The following is a 20292-nucleotide window of genomic DNA, read 5'->3' on the forward strand; positions in this document are numbered from 1 at the left end:
TGAACTTAAATCTCTGGTGAGGTGTTTTTGTTTTCTTTGGATAGATGATCCCTAGAAGAGAAATTGCCTATTTATAGGGAAGGACCATATCTAATGTTCTAAGGTATTTCCAGACTGCCTTTCACAGGGGTTGAACCAGTTTACAATGCCATCAGTAAGGTAGAAGTGTCTTTTTTGCTTCACATTCTCACCAACACTTCCTCACCCCAATACATGATATACTCACAGGTTTGAAGTGGTATCTCGTTGTTGTCTTCATTAGCCCCTCTCTGGTGATTTTTTTTTTTCTGGTTCCATACAAATTCCTGTAGCATTTTTGTTCTATTCTTTTAAAGAAGTTGCTGGCATTTTGATAGGGATTGTCTTGAATCTGTATTTAGTTTGAATATGATGATAATTTTATTTATTTTTATTTCTTTATTTTTGATAATTTTAATGGTTAATTCCTTTGATCCTGGAACATGGGCTATCTTTCCATTTCCTTGTGTCTTTTAAAAAAATCTTTCTATAGAAATAATTTTCAGTTTATGTCACTTGTGTAATTTGATAAATCTGTTTTAGGTATCTTTTGTAGGATACCTAATTCTTTTTGATGGCATTATAAATGGGATTTCTTTTCTTTTAATTTGGATTAATGCTTCACATTGCATTTATTGACATTTGTGTACAATATCATTATGTACCAGCCCCCCATGTTTTCTTTCTCCCCTCCCTCCCCAGAGTCCTTTGCTTTCATGCAATAGACCATGTTCATTCCATGTTTCACTTTGTATTCTCTCCCATCACTATTTATTAAGTCCCATTAGTGAGTTCATTTGATCTTTGGCCTTCTCTTTTTGGCTTATATCACTTAACATGATGCCCTCAAGTTCCATCCAAGAGGATGCAAAGGAGATAACTTCATTATCTTTAATAGCTGAGTAGTATTCCATTATACATTTCTTTCTTTCTTTCTTTCTTTCTTTCTTTCTTTCTTTCTTTCTTTCTTTCTTTCTTTCTTCCTTCCTTCCTTCCTTCCTTCCTTTCTTCCTTTCTAGCCACTCATCTAATATTGGACACAGGTTGCTTCCAGGTTCTGTTCTGGCAATTACAAATTGTGCTGCTATGAACATAGGGTATACATAGCTCTCTTCTGGTAGGTGTTTTTGTTTCCTTTGGGTAAATCCTTAGAGCGATTGCTGGATTCTAGGGTGGGTCCATGCCAAGTGTTCTGATAAATATCCAGATTGCTTTCCACAAGGGTTGGACCATTTTACCTTCCACCAGCATTGAAAAAGTGTTCTTTTTAAATTCCAGCTCCTGTTCCCTGGCTCTCTTGGTTTCCAGGTCCAGAACTCTCTGAACTCCATAGAGCCACCTGTCATGCTCTCCATTTTCCTTCCTCTCACATCATCTGCAGCCTCTCCAAAAGTGGGGGTATGATGTTATGTAACTTGCCCTGCCCCTGTCACCTCCTGGATGGGCTCCTGGGGCTTGGGCCCCCTAGGCTGGGCTGGTTTATAGGTTTCAGCACTGTCTTCCCTGAGGATTACCCAGGGCAGGTCGTCCTGGTCGCAGAATGTGTCAGTGAGGCACCAGATAGCTCTGTCTTCATAGTAGCAGTCACAGGCAACACCCTAGTAGCTTAACCTCCCCCCCCCACACACACACATAACACACATACACATAGGTACCATTTTCTGGTTCTGGCAGTAGGGGACCCCCCCCCCCCCCCCGCATTGGCAAGAAGTACCATGGGGTTTCCATGTCCCGCCAGTAGATGGCGCCAACCATGTATTTTTCTGCACTCTGAGTTCTAATGAGTCCTACAGCCTAGGTGTTTTGCCCGCCCTCCCTCCCTCCCTCCCTCCCTCCCTCCCTTCCTTCCTTCCTTCCTTCCTTCCTTCCTTCCTTCCTTCCTTCCTTCCTTCCTTCTTTCCTTCCTTCCTTTTTTCCTACCTTCCTTCCTTCTTTCTCTCCCTCCCTCCCTCCTTCTTTCTTTTTGTCATCACTAGGGCTTCCCCACTCTAGGATTACTTTATTAGATAGAGACAAGCAGAGAGAGAGAGAGAGAACACACAACACTGAAGTTTCCTTCAGTGTAATGGGAACTGGGCTCACACCTGCATTTACACATACAGAAAAGCAGCAACACCCAAGTGAACTATTTCACCAATCCTGACTTCCTTTCAAAAGTGCTAACCCCATCATCTTTGGAAGTAGTGTCACTTTTTTTTTTCCTTTGAGAAGTCAGAAGACAGATTTGGTTCTCTGACTAAAGTCTAACTTTATCTCATAACTCACTGTAGTTAACTTCACAGCTAATAAATGTTACACACACTGGCTGACAGGCTAGAAGACAGACCAGGTGCACTCTTATTAGTGGCAATCTGTGAGCTTAGAGGATATCTTCCCCTTGGGCAATGTCTCCTAAATATAGAGTCTGTGCCCAGAGTGCTGAGTCCTGGGAATTGGGATTTCCCATTTCATCACCCAAGTATTTATTAATCTGAAAAGTCCCAGGCATTTTGCAGTCCTCTTTCTTTTCTCTTTTTGCAAGTGCCCAGTATCTAACAGAATGGTTGGGGGATTCCCTGGATTGGGAGGAGGGGTCCAGGTCCCCTTTTGGGTCTTTTGAAGCACCACTGCCAGGAAAAAAGAAAATTAAAAGAGAACAGGCACCATGAGGCTGTTAAGTGAAAGTGTATCAGAAAAGAATTCTGAGGAAGTTTAGTAAAGAAGGCTAGTACTCATGAAAAGGGAGGGAGGGAAGTAAATCTGCTGCTGCCCCAAGAGCAGAGACTTCTGGGTTTATACAATTTTTCTTGGTGGCTTGGTCGGTGGTTCATGTTAGACTCTCAAACATAAGATCATGAGTTTGATCCTCAGCATTGCATGTGCCAAAATGATGCTCTGGTTCTCTCCATCCACTCCATCCCCACCTCTCACAAACACATACATACACACACATACATACACACACACATACATACATACATACATACATACATACAGGCTTCCTTGGTCCTCTTCTTTCCATAGTTCATGACATGGCACTCAGTGCAGTCTGGCTCAGTCCTTGTGATTTACTGGACAGACACAAGTGAAGGTGGCAGGCCTTGTATCTATGTGCCTGGGGTCACAGTCTCTCAGGTGTTGATGGGTAGGTGGTCTCATGAAGGTGCAGCTAGGTGCTGCCCAGCTTGCCTTTTCACTGCTTACTGGTTCCTGGTCTCTGCCTCTCTCTCCTACTCTTATTCTCTTAGCACCCGGAGAAGCCCACGAACCACCATTTCCTATGCCTGTTTCTTTGGGGCTTTGGTCCCATACCACCTGGGAAGGTTACCCTTCTCCCATCTGAGCATCTGTAATACAGGGTGGCTGACAGATGAACACTCGGCCTTGCTGGACCCACTGAGTAGAGGCTCCTCAAGAGGAGACATCCCTCACAGCACCCAAAATGCTCCGTTGCCCTCATCCTGCTGTCTAGAACAGCTCAGGCCTCAGCACTTGCTGACCACTATCCACACCTCCCCTCCCCCCTCTCCCCTTCCACAGAGCCCCTGGTCAGGGGGGCTGGCTCCAGGCGTATGACCAGTGGCTGGCTGATCATGGTACCATAAACCAGTGCAGGTGCCCCTAGCAGTCAGGCCCAGATGCCTCCCTGTGTACCTCTAAAATATGAGAGCAGTGCCCAGGCCCTGAGGCAGTTTTCGTGGCTGAGCAGAGGAAGTGTTCATTGTCAGGACCATCCCTTTTAGGATCCCTGCTGCTGACTCAGGGTGATTCGCTGATGTTCTAGTTCTGATCACTCATTTGGAAATGAAGACAGAGCAGCCTTCACGCTGGCTTGCTGTGAAGTCAGATGGACAAAGCCCTCACTGTACTTTCCACCCATAGCCCATGCTGTTCACAGACTCATATATGAGGGCATTTCATTTTCTTTCCCACAAGTGTGCCTGCATGGATTTGTCACTCTTGGTGGCAGACAGAGAGAAATAGAGGGAGATAGAGACAGACAGAAAGGAGATACATCAGCACTATTTTACCACTTGTGAAGCTTCCCCTTCTGTGGGTGAGAACTGGGGGCTTGAATCCAGGTCCTCACTGATATTTAGGTGTGCACTCTACAGGGTGAGACCTTCTGGGTCCCTCATTTAATGTTCACAGAAGTCAGAATGATTCTTTGCTAAGCTTCATTCCAGCTCAAGTGTTAAGGAACTTGGCTGTGTGTCCAGGCTGGGAGGCCAGAGAAGCTGACTGGCTACCCATCCATCATGGTATGTGGAAACCTGTATTTCTAGTGGGTAGTGGCCTCCTACAGTATTTAGCAAAGTCCATGTGCATAGCTCTGTAGTGCAGGCATCCTGTGGATAAGGCCACGAGTGTTTCAGTCTGGGTGGTAGTGCTATGCACCCCTGGTGAACAAGGACATGGAAAACGGCTGACATATATACTCTCCCATAAGGAAAGGGTTGATGTGTCCTGGAATCTCAGCTCTCCAGAGCCCTGCCCCACTAGGGAAAGATAGAGACAAGCTAGGAGTATGGATCAACCTGCCTACACCTATGTCCAGCAGAGAAGCAATTACAGAAGCCAGACCTTCCACCTTGTGCACCTCATAAAGATCTTTGGTCCATAATCTCATGCGCTTAATCCACTGCGCCACTGCCCACCCCCCCGCTAGAGGATTCTTTACCATTGGGCATAAGGGTCTGTCCTCACCACCAGCCAGCAGGTGCTAGGCATGACTCACTGGCATCCCCATCTGCTTCAGACCTATGTTCCTCATGCTCTGAGACAGTGTACAGTTCCACCTCACAGGGGATGGGTCACATGGGGCATCTACCTGGCCAGGAGTGTCTGCCCTCCCAGCCGTAATTCCAACTTCCTTAGCTCCCTCATTCAGACACAAAGGTTCTTCTTGTTCATTTTTATTGAAAGATTCAGAAATACAGGCATTGTAGTTTGTCATCACTTCCAAAACCACACTCTGACATTTGTATATAACAAAAACACTGGTGTGTGTGTGTGTGTGTGTGTGTGTGTGTGTGTGTGTGTGTGTGTGTGTGTGTGTGTACTGTGCAAAGGACAGTCCCCCAGCCACTCAGCTGAGCTGGTCTGGAGCACAGGGGCCTGGACACACTCTAGCACTGTCTGTGACCTTCTCCCCACTCTGTGCCCAAGGCCCTCAGGTGACCTGGATGTCCCTGTCACTTCAGTGTCCACTGAGTTCACTCTTGGAGGCTGTGGGCTTTATCATATCCTTCAAAACCAGTCACCTTCTCCACCAGGTGCCACCAAGTCATGTGAGTCACTGGGTCAGTTGGGACAGCTGGTTTCAGACAAGATGCCTCAGATATATAGTCAAAATGAGTTTGTGCTTTAGGCTAAACTGCCTGAATGAAGGACCTCGCTCTGCTCCTGCTTATGTCTGGAGGCTAAATGGGCAGAAAGGCTGAGGGAAATGATAGCAGCCATGTTTGAAAATGCCCAACCCATACCCAGGACTGGCTGGCTTATCCCTACCCTCCCACCTAAGGGCACCCTGGAACTAGCTGGACTGTGACTCTATTCTCTCCAAGGCAAGGCCACTGCCTACTAGGGATCCCTGGAGGCCCAGCAGTGAACTGGACATTTGCACCAGCTCTGTGTGTTTACAGGGGTATGTGGGCCCTGTTGCAGCCTTGCTGTCCTGGTAGGACACACCCAGTTGAGTGAACCTCTTCCTATGCACCATGACCAGCCCCATCTCCCCACCTGCAGAGAGGAAGCTTCACCAGCAGTAACACAGGTCTGCAGGTATCTTTCTCCCTCTTTATCTCCTCTCCCCTCTCAAACTCTCTCTGTTCTACCAAATGACATAGAAAGAAAAAAGGGGTAAAATGGCCATCAGGAGTGCTGGGTTCATAGTGTAGGCACCAAGCTCCAGCAATAAACCTAGTGGCAGTTAAAAAAAAAACACCAAATAGCCTCACCCAGCTTCATGGACACTGCTCAGTAATTCCTGCCTACGAGGAACCCAAGGCTGGGCCACACTAGACAATGCACTTGCTTGGTAACCACCCTCATTATATTAAAGAAGAAGGCTTTCCTATCTGAGTTAGTTCTGGTCTTGGAGGTGAGCACATTAATCCTTGCCATGTTCTGATCACAGATTGTGATTTCGTCACAGATGATTTTCAGCACCCATACACTTACTGTACATGGAAACCTATTAGTTGGGGTCTCCTGCCCCTACTCATTCCCACAGCTTCCAGCACCATCTCTCTCTGCCAATGGTCAGTACATTTATTTCTGAGTCAATTCACAAAATGTCTTTTGAGTGGTCTAGCATGATTATCAGTCAGAAAGAGAGATGAGCACCCTTGGGAGCTGCTTGGCCTGGCAGTCATAGATTGTCACCTTCTCAAATAGGACCTCTGAAGGAAGGAAGGAAGCAACCAAAGACAAAGCCAGCAGAGGGGGTGGGTTTCTGACTTTCCCGGTGCTCTTGAAAACCAGGGCAAGCCTATGTCAATAAAGGCTTTCTTTGAACTGAATTAAACCAATGGTTTTTTTCCTCCCTACCATGGTGACTGCTGGGGATCAGTGCCTTTGTGACTCCACTGCTCTACTCTAAATCATCTTACTTCTCTCTAGAGAGTGAGAGACCAAGAGAGAAGGAGGAGGAGAGATACTGCAGCACCATTCTTCTGTTCACAAGGTTTCCTCCCATGTATTCGCTCCCATGTGGTTGCCCAGGGTTCAAACCCAGATCCTTGCAAATGGTCATGTGTGCACTCTACCAGGTGAGCCACCTGTTGCCGCCCTCCCCCTGCCCCAGCCTGTGGTAGAAACACAGAAAGTCTTTATGAACTGTGACTCTGACCTGTTGAGGCTGGGACTGCCATGAACAAGGCTGTGCAGTGGGGTCTGCAGGGAGCCAGCCTTGGGGTCCAGGAAGAGGTTTCAGTGACCCCTCCCTCAGGAAGGCCCCAGAATCCTGCTCATCTGCAACCCTCCCACCCATTCTTAGAGTACCTCTTGTCTCTACCAGAGCTGTCCCTGTCAGCTAGCCAGAGAGCATAATGCTTTCTTTATGCAAAAGACTTCCATGCTGGAAGTGCCCGAAGTCCCAGGTTCAGTCCCCTGCAGACCGAATGGTGGCTAACATCTCAATAGAAAGAAGTCAGCTTTGCTAATGCCAGCTGTGGCCAGTTCTCTCTCAAGGGGTAAAGAGGAAAGCCCATGGGCTGGGGTCCACACCCTTACTCTTTTTTTACTGCTAGGCTTCCAGCAGCTGTGGTGTCCTTCCCTTAAGATGTGCCTGTTCCTGAGCAGTAGTTATCACTAGGTCGAATCCCAGGAATTGGGTTGGGAAAGGCTAAGGGGAACTGCCCACCTGAACCCTCTCCTCCCGGAGCACAGCACTCAGGCCATGCTGAGCTCCAGTCCTCCCTCCTCAGTGCAGGGAGTGATTCTGCTGTCAGCCGTCTCCTTGCCTGGTTTGGCTTACAGCCATGCCATGATGAGTTGCACAAAAGGGCAGCACCAGGTGTATGAAAAAATAGGCAATGTGTGACATCTTAGAAATATATAAAGTCTGACAGCTAGACATCAAAGAGATGCTTGAAGAAAGAGGCAAAGCAAAAGGGATACTGGGCCAGAAATGAAGAGTGTCGCTTATCACACTGGCAGGAGGTGTGTGGTGTCCCCAAGCAGCCGCACAGTGGCTTCCCCAGAACTCCAGGAAGGGCCCCGGGCGAGGGCCACCATTGCTGAGACCAGGTGGCAGGTGACTGAGGTATATAGAGAGGAGATGGAGCAATGCAGACCCCACGAGCCCAGGATAGTCTTCAAGTGCTCTGCTCCCTGCCCCGCCCTGCCCCACAGCCAGCCTGCAAGAATGGAGTTCAAGGCCCTATGGTAAGTCACAGAAAGTGCCCTGTGCCAGTCTCTTCTTTTTCCAAAAGCCACTCCTGACAGTCTGAGCGAGGAGGCATTTCCTGGAAGAATGACTGACTCTGCAGTGCGCCTTGGGGTTAGGGTGCAGCCAAGGGCCATGGGCCCAGGGGCTGCTCCTGCAAGCCTGGCACCCTCTAGAGGCATGGCCCTTTTCCCTGAGCCTTGAGTCTTTCTGGGGGAGGCTGTGGTCCCCATGAGGGGGGGAAGCATGGCCTCAGAAGCTCTCCACAAAGCTGCCGGGGAAAAGACCAGTGCGGCCTGTGCGCTGCAGGGTGCCCTTGAACCAGCCGTCCTCTCGCTTCTTGTGAACAAAGACAATGTCACCTTCCTTCAGCTCAATCTCCGCCTCACTCTGGGGTGGGTAGGAGACCACCACTCGGTACCTGGGGAGACAGAAGGCACAGTGAGTGGGGTTCCCCAGGGCCCCTTGTTCCCTTTTTTCCTTTTCTGCACAGTGACTATCATCATCTGGGGCTATTTGCTTCTCCCACTTGACATAGTTTCTAATTATACTTTAGTTGTCCCCAACTTTTTTTTTAATACAAAACCTTTTTTATTATTTAATAATAATTTACAAAATTGTAAGATAATAGGGGTGTTATCCAGTACTGTTCCCACTACCAGAGTTCTGTGTCCCTATCCTCATCTAGTGGAAACTGCAGTAGTTCTCCCAAAGTCTCAGATATGGGCTGACTTTATGTTTATATCTATCTTTCTCTCTCTCTCTCTCATCTATCTATCTATCTATCTATCTATCTATCTATCTATCTATCTATCTATATCCCATTTTCACTACAGTCCTGCCTTATTTCTAAGTCATACCCACACCTATTACTACTCCTGAGTTCCTTCCTTTTTCCTCTTCCCTCTCAGATAATCAAAACAGTGCCTGGCTTCCTCGGGTGTTTTCCAGATTCTCTTCCCTTTCCGTGATGGCATAAAAAGAAAGATTCCTGGTGACAAACATTTCAGCTTCTTATGGAATTGGGGTCCAGAGCCCTCTGGTCATCTTCCCTATCTTCCCTCTCAAAATTATTTTTGGGGTGCAGAAGGAAGGAGTTCTGGCTTTTGTAATTGCTTCTCCTCTGGACATGGATGTTGCCCAGTAAGGGTAGAGCTGTGGAGAGGCAAGGTTCTGTTGCCCCAACTTAAAAAAAATTATTAGTGATTTAATATTGATTTACAAAACTGCACATCAACAGGGGTATAATTCCACATCATTACCACCACCAGGGTTCTGAATCTTCAGTCTCCCCACCACTGCAGTTCTCCTAAGGTTGTAGACATGGGTCAACCATCATCTCTACAACTATCTGTCTACATTTATACATAATTGTTCCATTTTTCTTCCAGGTTCAGTCCTCTCTTCCCCTCCAAGCCACACATAACCCTATTACTACATCCAAATGTCTCTCTCCTTTTTGTCCTCTCTCTATGGGACCTGATGGAGCTGGAGTTCAGAGCCCTCTTATCCTTTTCCTCCTATCACTTCTCCCCCAATGGGAGTATGGATCAAGGTTGTTTTTGGGGTGCAGAAGGGAGGTCGTTCTGGCTTTTGTAATTGTTTCTCCACTGGACATGGGCATTGGCAGGTGGATCCATACTCCAACTGCTTTCTATCTTTCCCTAGTGTTGCCCCAACTTTCTAACCTAAATTAAAAATACTGGCTGGTGTGAATAACTGGGTTCAAAGGCCTGGTTCCTGCCTGCTCTCTGCACTCCCCCCCCCCCAAAAAAAAACACTAAGTGAATAAAAAGTCTGTTTTTAACAGTGGAGTAGTATAGACACCTAGCCCCAGGGATAAGTCTGGTGGGGAAAAAAATGCAGACATGTGCTGGGGAAGGGCAGGATACCAGCTGCATCCTTCTCTGCTGCTTCTCTTGGTGGCATGACCCTGGGCTGCTTGTCCTCCCAGTCTGCCCCACAGGTGAGTGGAGATACTGAGACTAGTGCTGGGAAAACCCCTTTTGGGAATGTGATCCCTATTGTAATGCAGTATACCGGCTGACCATAGGAAATTGGACACAGCACTCGGTTGACATCAGCCTGGAGACAGAGCATACTATGATCTATGTAAATGCACAACAGATTGTGGGTGAACCGAATGGACTTAAAAAGCACAGCCAGCCGGAAGTCAGGCCTCTTTTGTCCCGTTTCTTCTCCTACTAAGATGCATCTCAGCTGAGGTTGCTCGAGGTGCCTGCATGGCTGCCTCTCCTGGGAACTGAACATGTGTGACTCAGCTAGCTGGTAAACTCTAGATTCTCATCTATAGACATGAGTAACCGATATCTCTGATGACAACTGTTTATCTCGTGGGGCTGAAGTTTTGGTTTACTAATGCATGGGCTTATGAGACTAGCTTATTTACCCCTGCCTATAATTTCTTATTTTGTAGTACTTAACATATACAACCTGTAATACTGTACCGACGAATGAAGGCTTGAATGTTTAAACTCACTCTCAGCTGCCCCACAGCCAAGTCCATTACTTGTCCCAACAGCCAAAGTCTCTTTTATTTTAATTACAACAGATCCCCACATCAGAGAGATTGTGGCTGCAGCACTGGAGTTGGCACAAAGTTTACCTCTCAGGAAACCGGAAGTGTGTGTGTGTGTGTGTGTGTGTGTGTGTGTGTGTGTGTGTGTTGGTGTGTGTGATGTGTTGCTGTGTGTGCATGTCTGGTGTGTGCTGTATGGTGTGCACAAATGCTGGAATGTGTAGTGTGCATACATGTGGTGTGTTGGGCATGTGTATGTGTGTGAGGTGTGTGCTGCATGTGGTATGTTGGGGATGGGGATATGTGTGGCATATGTGGTAGGCAAGTGGTGTATTGAGCTGGCACACAGGCCCCTGGATTTCTGCAGAGCCATTCTGGGATCCACAGGGAGGGGCCTCACACCTCACCACCACAGAGCCACCAGCTCAGATGCACTTCCTGAGAATGCAGTGTGAATCCCACACTTTGGGAGCCAGGTGAGTTGAGAATGAGGAGTGTGCCTCTCTCTCTCCTCACTTCCCCAATGCTGACCATCCAACCCTAGGAGCCAAGTGGATGTGGATGCTGAGTGGTACCTGCAGAACATCCCTTTTGTCCCTGTTCCTAGACCTCAGAGACTATCCCCACACAGATCACAGAGGCCCACACTCTCCCTTACCTTTCTCTGGGCAGTGGCTTGAGCTCAGGGTGGATGGCAAACATGGACAGAGAGGATTGCCTGGACGGAGATGAAGAGAAGTTAAGATCCAGGGATCCAGTTTTTCTGTGCAGAGGCTCCAGCCCCAGTGCCCCCTGCATCTCACTCTCAATGGGGCAGGACCCAGCCCTGCCATGGACAGACAGTGAGGACACCTCGGGCCCCACGGCACCCTGAAGCATGCTGTCCAGATGGGGCTCATGTGTGGGAGAGAAGGATGGTGGAGAGCGAGACTTCTTCTTAGTGGATGCCCCAGCCAGAAGCTTCAGCAGCCCACTCTTCTTTTCTTTCTAGAAAGAGAAGATACACAGAATAGAAATCAGAGGCCAGAGCTTCCAGACACCCTCAGTGCCCGAGGGAGTAGAGTGTCGTGCTATTTGGACACCTAAAGCATAAGCTCATACAGCTGGTTGGAGGAGGGAAATAAAACCAACAGATTTTCTAGCTCTTATTCCCCATTCCCCCAAGTCTGTCAGAAGTGCCCCAGACAGACACAGAAGGCCCCAGGGGCAGGCTGAAAGGTGCTGCCCAGGGAAGAACACTGGCTGTGGGTCCTAATAGTCACAGACAGGGCCATGTCCCAGTCAGGACTTCAGTTGCTGTGCCAGGGGAATCAGCAGTCAACCAGATCTGGCTTCCTTCATCACGTGAAGTCTGGCTGGGCACTTATTCTCTGTTGGCTTCCTGGGATCAGCTCCTTGGGCCTCTAGGTTTCTAGAGCTAACGTCCATGCTGGGCCCTGGGCAGCACCACATGCACATTTCACATAAATATTACTCACAGGAAACTGGAAGTGTGTGTGCATTGAGTGTATTCTCTAGGAGAGTCATCTGAGAGCCAGGAAGCAGAGTGCTTGTGGCCAGATAGTCACACATCTGAATCAGTACACAGGTCACCAAGTGCAAGAACATGGGTTCAAGCCCCCACTACCCACCTGCATGAGGACGCTTCACCAGTGGAAGAAGGTCTGGAGGAATCTATCTTTCTCTCCTACTCTCTGTCTCCCCCATTCCCTCTCAATTTCTCTTTGTTCTATCAAAAGAAAAAAAAAAGGCTGCTGGGAGCAGTGGATTTTTAGTGCTGGCACTGAGTGCTAGGATAACCCGGGTGGCAATGAAAAAGAAATCTATAGGAGGAGGAGGAGGAGACGATGAAAAAAGGGGGCCAGGCGGTGGTGCACCAGGTTAAGTGCACAAAGTAGGAAATGCAAGGAGCTGTGCAAGGATCCTAGTTCAAATCCCTGGCACCCCACCTACAGGGGGGTCACTTCACAAGCAGTGAAGCAGGTCTGTAGGTGTCTATCTTTCTCTCTCATCTATATCCCTATGCCCTCTCAATTTCTCTGTCCTGTCCAATAAAATAGAAAAAATGGCCAGAAGGAGCAGTTGATTTGTAGTGCTGGTACCAAGCCCTAGTGATATACCTGGAGGAAAAAAGAAGAAGGAGGAGGAGGAGGAAGAGATGAAAGAAGAAAAAGAGGAGGAGGAGGAAGAGGTTACTTGCCTGATGACAACTTTTCACGCCCTGAGGCTCCCCCCGCCACACACACACTGGGAACTGTCCTAATGAGAGCAGGCAGTAATGAATGCTGCCTAGCTGCAGAGAGGACTCTTGTGGGGTGTGACAGCTTCTAGCCAGAGCTCCTCACACAAGATTGGTTCCTTATGGCTCTAAAATATGACTAGTCATTTCCTAGATATGATATTGGTAAGTGCTGATGTCAGTGCTAGGAAACCCTCTCCTGAAGTTATTGTCCATAGTGCCCCAGAACTCCTGGAATGCTGGTGTGGAGGATCCAAAGCATATTGTTCCCACCCAACCCCCAGGTTGTCCTTTCTGTGACACAGGTAAGAATTCTGTCACCCCATGGCCAGGCAATAGCACAGCAGGTTAAGCGGACGTGGTGCAAAGCAGGACCACAGGGAGAAGTGTAAGGATCCCAGTTTGAGCCCCCAGCTCCCCACCTGCAGGGGGGTCGCTTTGCAGGTGGTGAAGCAGGTCTGCAGGTGTCTATCTTTCTCTCCCCCACTCTGCCTTCCCCTCCTCTCTCAATTTCTCTCTGTCCTATCCAATGACAACAACAGCTGTAGTAACAATAACAACTACAACAAGGGCAACAAAATGGAAAAAAAATGGCCTCCAGGAGCAGTGGATTTGTGGTGCAGTCACTGAGCTTCAGCAATAACCGTGGAGGCAAAAAAAAAAAAAAAAAAAAAAGAATTCTGTCACTCTGATGGCGCCATGGAAAGTTCTACAGTCATGGAGGATAAGCCCTAGACAGAACTTAAGGTCAACTAAACAGCTAGGCTAAAGAAAGCAGATTTGGTGGGGTTTCTCCTGGGGCCAGGCCCAGATTAGGAACTTTTCCTGAAGCTAGGCAAGGGAGTGGTGTTTGGGCTATGTGTTCCCTCACTTTTTTTTTTTGTTTTGTCACCAGGGCTTCACCACTCCAGGCTGACTTTTTCAGACAGAAATACAGAAACAGATAGAAAGACACTGAAATGTGAACGCTTCCTTCAGTGCAGTGGAGGTCTGGTTCAAACTTGGGTCTTGCTCACGATAGAGCAGAGCACTATCCAGCTGAGCTATCAGGTTATGCATCTGCCTACACAACCTTGGTGCCAGCATCCTATAGTTTCTGCCTGTGGCTTGTCTCCTTTCTGCTGAGTGACTCACTGCCCACTCCACTGATCCACTGCACAGCCTAACTGCAGACAGGTCAGCCTTAGAGACCCCACATCGTCTCAACTGTGGGAGAATAATGTCTCCTTCAACCTTCAGAGTCTGGCCCCAAGAGAATGTGCACTTGTCCTCTGCCTTCCTCTAAATGAGTGACTGTTCTATTGCCACATGGGAGGATAATCCCTGAAGCCTGCTTCTACCTCCTACATGGTCCACACACCCTGAGCTCACCTACTGCCCTTCCTTTGTCATGCTGGTCCCACATATGCTGGGTATCAGAACAGGTCAAGGACACAGGGGAGGGCCCCAAGCCCCAGTAATTAGGACGACACAGGTACAGATTAAAGAAAGATGACAACATTTGAAAGAGAGAGAGGGGGCAAGGGGATAAAGCTGTTTATTTTTATGAGAAATAGAGACATGAGCACTGCTCAGCTCTGGCATATAGTGGTGCCAGCAACTGAACTTGGAGCTTCTGGGGCCTCAGTCCTGAGCTGTCACTGGGGACCCAAGATGAAAACTTTTTTTAACTATTAATGTATCTCACAAAGATTCAACTGATATGTTTAGATATTTTAAAACATTTTGTAACTTACCTAAGACCTAGTGAGTTTCCCACCCATTTCTGTAAAATGACTACAATATACTTCATGACCTCATTATTAACCCTTGTCTTGCCTTGTTGAGAGGACACAGACCCACAAGGCTTTCTAACCAGGACGTTTGATTGAGACTTGAAGTAAGAACAAAAAAAAAAGAGGAATTCTAATACAGAACCTAAGGTGTGATTGGGGAGATTCCCATGTCTTCTGTGCAAGCTGATGAATAATTTCATAAGCTGCTAGGTAGCAGTGAAATAGCAGAAGGCATCAGGGCCATGTGGCTCATCTGATAAGAGTGTACACACTGCCATGTTCAAGGACCTAGGCTCAGTCTTCTCAAATCCACCTATGGGACAGAAACTTTATGAGCAGTGGGACAGTGCTGCAGGTGTCTCTACTTTTCATTGTTTCTCTCTCCCTCTCACTGTCTCTCACTTTCTATTAAAAAGAAATTTCTTCAAGGAAGTTCATCTACGCCGATGACATCTGCTGTGCAACTCAGACATCCAAGTTTGACATCCTCGAGGAAACACTCACAAAAGACACGTCTCTGATATCTGATTACTGTAAAAAAAATGGCGACTAATCCCTAGCACTGCAAAAACAGTATCATCTGTTTTCCATCTACACCATGCCTCGGCCTCACGTGAGCTTAATGTGCAGCTTGACGATACGAGAATCCAGCATGAAGCCCAGCCAGTCTATCTTGGCGTTACTCTCGATCGCACCCTGTCATTTCACGAACATCTCATAAAAACTGCAGCAAAGGTGGGCATGAGGAATAACATCATTGCAAGACTGGCCAGCTCCTCATGGGGCGCGAGCGCTTCCACACTACGATCATCATCTCTGGCATTATGCTATTCCACTGCAAATACTGTGCCCCAGTATGGTTCCGTAGCCCCCATGTCCACTTGGTCGATTCCAAATTATATTCCTCTATGAGGATCATTTCTGGAACCATCTGTTCCACCCCGGTTCCATGGCTGCCAGTTCTTAGCAACATCGCCCCACCAGATATTCGTCGGGATGGGGCATCATCTAAGTTCATTTCCCACGTCTACGCTCGACCGGACCTGCCAATATACGCGGATATCTTCGCCCACCCTGTCCAACGCTTGACGTCTCGTCATCCAATCTGGTCCCCTACGCCTACACTGAACTTCTCTGTTCCAGACTCTTGGAAACAGAGTTGGCATTCAGCTGAGGTAAAGAACAAACACCTCATCACAGACCCCTGCAAGTGTCAACCCGACTTTGACCTAGCACGTTATGATTGGGCCCTCCTCAATCGCTATCGAACAGGCCATGGCCGGTGCGCCGCTATGTTCCATCGCTGGGGATCCAGAGATGACCCGAACTGCCCCTGCGGCTACAGAGAGACTATGACCCACATAGTCAACGACTGCCACCTCTCCAGATTCAAAGGAGGTCTCGAAACTTTACATCAGGCTCAACCTGACGCTGTTGACTGGCTACAGAAGAAGGGCAAACGCTAGAAGAAGAATTGTTTCTCTCTCCCTCTCACTCTCTCTCACTCTCTATTAAAAAGAAAAGGCAGAGTAAAAAAGAGAAGGGAAGGGAAAGGGAGGGGAAGGAAGAAGAGGAAAGGAAGGGACAAGGAGAGGAGAGGTTACATGATGGTTATATGAAAAGGCACAGTGGTTATATGAACAGATTTTCATTCCTGAGGCACCAAAGCCCTGGCTTCAATCCTTAGCACCACCTCAGAGTTGAGCAGTGTTCTGCTATAATAATAACAACAACAACAGCAACAGCAACAACAACAACAAAAGGAAAAAAAACTGACCACTGTGCATGGTGGTATCATGGAGGCTTGGAGCCCCAGTGATAACACAACACAACACAACACAACACAACACAACACAACACAACACCCAAGAGCCACAGTAAGAACAGCTCAAATGTGATGTGTACACAAAGTGCTCATACCTATATGCATAACACTCCCTGGGTAAGGTTGTGTCCACTCTAAAAATATCACCATCATCTGGAAATCTAATATTAGGCAAAGACCCATTTGAAGGTAAAAGGAAATTGAAAAAAAAAGTTCACTAATGATAATAGATTTTTGTGTTATGATTATGAGAGCAGCTTCCCTGGGGGCCTTAATCCCTTTTGGAAAACATTAATATAGAAACTGGTAAAAGGCAAAAGAAATTTAGAGCTCCAATTAAGAACTGTGGCCAGTTAAAAGTCAGTTGGAATAGATGGAGAATTAGCTGTGAAAGCCTAAGAAGCTAAAGGGAATAGTACTTGATTTATACAATGTAACACTAATTCCCGCCCCCCCCCCCCAGAAACAACAGTTTCATTAAAAGAGATCCTAATGAAAATGGAATTACCTTGTAATCCAGCAATACCACTCTTGGGCATTATATATAAGGACATGAAAACATTAATTTGAATGGTCTTATGTAAATGTTGATATGCATTTGTGCATATAACCATAATACACAGACATAATGCATATGCTCAGAGCCATGCTGTTCACAATAGCCAAGGAGTAGAAGCAGTCTAAGTGCCACTGACTGATGATTGGATAAAGAAGTTATGAAATATATACTCAATGGACTACTACTTTGCCTTTAAAGAAGATGAGGTTGTGTCTTTTGAAACAAAATGGATAGAACTGGAGGTGATTATGTTTAGTGAAGTAAGGAAGGAAGTGAAAGACAACTACTGGATGGTTTTGCTCATATGTGGAATCCAGAGAGTTGAAAGACATAAATTTGCAAAAACAAAACAGTAGCCAAACTGTCTCCAAGATTTTAGACAACTATGGCCCTATCATTGAGGGGTAGGACACAGAACTTTGATGGCAGATGTAGTATGGAATTATAATGTTTAATATTTATGATTTCTTAGTTAATTGGAGTATAGATTAACACCATTCCCACCACCAAAGACCTGTGCCCTACCTCTATCCCCCTATAGTGGAGCTGAAAATCTACCCTCACCTTCTACCCAGAGTTTTTTTTTGTTTGTTTTTTTTTTAACTTTGGTGCACTACTTCAAACTCAGTCAAATCCTGCTTTGTGTTTCCTTTTCTGTTCTTCTTTCTCAACTTCTGTTTCTGAGTGATTTTCAAAAAATTTAATCTATTTTTTTATTGGGGGGGCGCATCTGTAGCATTGTTTCACCACTTGTGAACCTTCCCCCCTGCAAGTGGGAACTGGGAACTTGAACCTGGGTACTTACACGTGGTAATGTGTGCCCTCTACCTGGTGCACAACCCTATCAATCACAACATTATAAATCATGATTAAACCAACAGTAGAAAATTACTAAAAAAAAAAAAAAAGTGAACCTATTAACCTATTAATGCTTATCATTAACTCATGCTAAAGAAGGTGGTCCTGACACCATTTCTTTCTCAAACAAATCTGCTGTCTTAATTCTTTCTGCTTAGGGCAATGCTGAAAGGGACTGCTGGTTGCATAATGAATGCTGGGTGGGACAAGTGTGGTAGGTGAGTGGAGACAGGCTGAATGGGGAGGCTTGGCCCTGGCTACCTAGGAACACTGTGCATGTGGATGGACTCCTGTGCATATGGGGGCTGGGGGAAGAGAAAAGGCTCTTTTTAATGTCAGAAGGACTCATCAGCTTTGAGAACAGATCACCACACACACAGGCATGGCTTCACTCTGCCAGGTGCAGGGAATCCCATTTGTGTGAAGTGAGGACCAACTGACAGAGGCCATGGAACATGCTCAGATCATAAGTGACATTCAGCAACCCTGGGAGCATCTGCCAGGCCATGTAGGGAAAGACAGAAACAAACCCAAGATACTGCTGAGAATAAGGGTGTGTTGTGGCCAGTGGGAGAGCACTCTGTCAGGTGGACAACCCAGTTTTGAGCCCAGGTTGAAGGAAGGAACCATCCTAATGCTGCTTGTGAAGCTTCCCTTTGCATGCTGCTCCCATATGATGCTGGAAGTTCAACTCAAGTCCCTGTGCAGGGTAATGTATGCATTCTTCTGGGGGCCATCTCCTGTCTCCTTGAAGGTTTTCAATTATAATGACAGGTTTCCAGAGGGTTAAGTGTTAGGGGAAGATGACCATCTGGATCCAAAAAGAGAAAAAGGGAGGAGAAAAGGATACTCAGAAGTAGTAGGTGTGACTTAGAAAGGAAGAGAAGGCAGGACCAAAGGAAAAAAATGAGCAAATATATAAAAATATAGATAGACAGTTATATAAATAACAGTCACCCCATATCTGTGACCTTAGGAGAACTACTGCAGTTTCCAATGGAGGGAATGGGGACACAGAATTCTGGTGGTAGAAAGGTATGGAGTTGTATCCCTGTTATAACTTTTTAAATCAATTAAATCACTTATAAAGATGAAAAAAAAGAGAAGGAAACTTCAAAAAAGAATATTTTTTCCGGGGAGTCGGGCAGTGGTGCAGCAGGTTAAGTGCCATGTGGCGCAAAGCGCAAGGACCGGTGTTAAGGATCCCGGTTCTAGCCCCTGGCTCCCCACCTTCACAAGCGGTGAAGCAGGTCTGCAGGTGTCTGTCTTTCTCCCCCCTCTCTTTCCTCCCCTCCTCTCTCCATTTCTCTCTGTCCTATCCAACAACAATGATATCAATAACAACGTTAAACAAGGGCAACAAAAGGGGGAAAAAAGAATATTTTTCCATTAAATCTGAGTATTCAATAAATATGTGATTTACACATAAAAAAAGAATGATAGGTTTCAAAAATTACCTCTTGGAGTTGTGGAGGGGTAATTAAAAGTTCTGCCCTGTTAACATGTTGATGGGAAAAAGCACATCTTGTGGTTATGTTTGAAAACCCAGAATTATGAGAGCAGAGAAGGGCTGTTAACAATATAAATACACAGGAGCAAGGAAACATGTAAAGGAATCACACCAGGCTTTCCTCCCTGAGGCTCCATATGTCACAGGTTCAATTCCTGGCACCACTACATAGTATAGCTGGTCATAGTACTCTGGTCTCTCTCCCTGTCATGACAATAAATATTATCTTTAAAAAATCAGCATCTGGGCCAGGTATTGGTGTACCCAGTTAGAGTGCATACCACAAAAGGAGGACCTGGGTTCAAGGCCCCAGGCCCCACCTGCAGGGAGAAGCTTCACAAGCTGTGGGGTAGGGTTGTGTTTCCTCCTCTCTTTTTCTCTCTCTCTCTCTCTAATCTCTACAAAGAAAGATAGAGACAGAGAGAGAGAGAGAGAGAAAGAAAGGAAGGACAGGGAAAATACAGTCATCAGGAACCAGTGGTTGAGTCCTGCAGGTACTGAGCTCCAGTGATAAATCTGGTGGCAAAAAGCAGAAAATTAAAATAAATAAAATAAGAAAAACCAATCTAAATATGCAATGCTTTAGGAATGGTGAGGAATAAAGAAAATCTAAGAGAGAAAGAAAGAGCTTAAAAACCTAATAAAAGGGCCCAAAAATGGTGTACTTGCTATTCTAAACACCAAGACACCTTCCTATGTAGAAGGAAGGAGTGGGAGAGGATGGTTCATGCAGACAAAGAAGGAGGAAGGTGCTGGTGACAGGTGCCTGTCTGAGCCACCTTTCCTCTGCTTATGACAAGGAAGAATGCCAGGCAGTCACATACTGATGCTTCTCTTACTTTCCCAAAGAACCAGCCATTAGCAGTGAAGCCTATGTCCAGTACCTTTTTGCCTGTAGCACTGTGCTGGGTACTCTGACAAGTATTTTAGGTGATTGATCAAGTTCACACATCTAGAAAGCACTTTTGAGCTGGGAGGTGGAGAAAATGTCTCTCCAAGATATATGGCCACATGACAATAGACACAGGCAGATGGAGCTACCTTCCAGTGTAATTTATTATTTAGCAAAACTGATGGCAGACAAGTTATTTATTGCTCG

At 46.5% G+C, this 20292-nt stretch overlaps 1 protein-coding gene across 1 annotated transcript in view; it reads right to left on the minus strand.

Moving 5' to 3' along the window:
- Positions 1 to 7572: 7572 nt before the first annotated feature.
- The window catches only part of SH3RF3 (SH3 domain containing ring finger 3), a 110305-nt gene continuing 97585 nt past the window's right edge, over positions 7573 to 20292 (minus strand). Inside the window, exons 12-13 of the mRNA XM_060188439.1 lie at positions 11086 to 11414; positions 7573 to 8309 (exon numbers count right to left, since the gene is read on the minus strand). Coding sequence (XP_060044422.1) covers positions 8141 to 8309; positions 11086 to 11414 — 498 coding nt within the window. The 3' untranslated portion in view covers positions 7573 to 8140. The remainder of the gene's footprint in view (positions 8310 to 11085; positions 11415 to 20292) is intronic.

This window comes from Erinaceus europaeus, chromosome 3 (genome assembly GCF_950295315.1).
Source record: "Erinaceus europaeus chromosome 3, mEriEur2.1, whole genome shotgun sequence".
Taxonomy (NCBI): Eukaryota; Metazoa; Chordata; class Mammalia; order Eulipotyphla; family Erinaceidae; genus Erinaceus; species Erinaceus europaeus.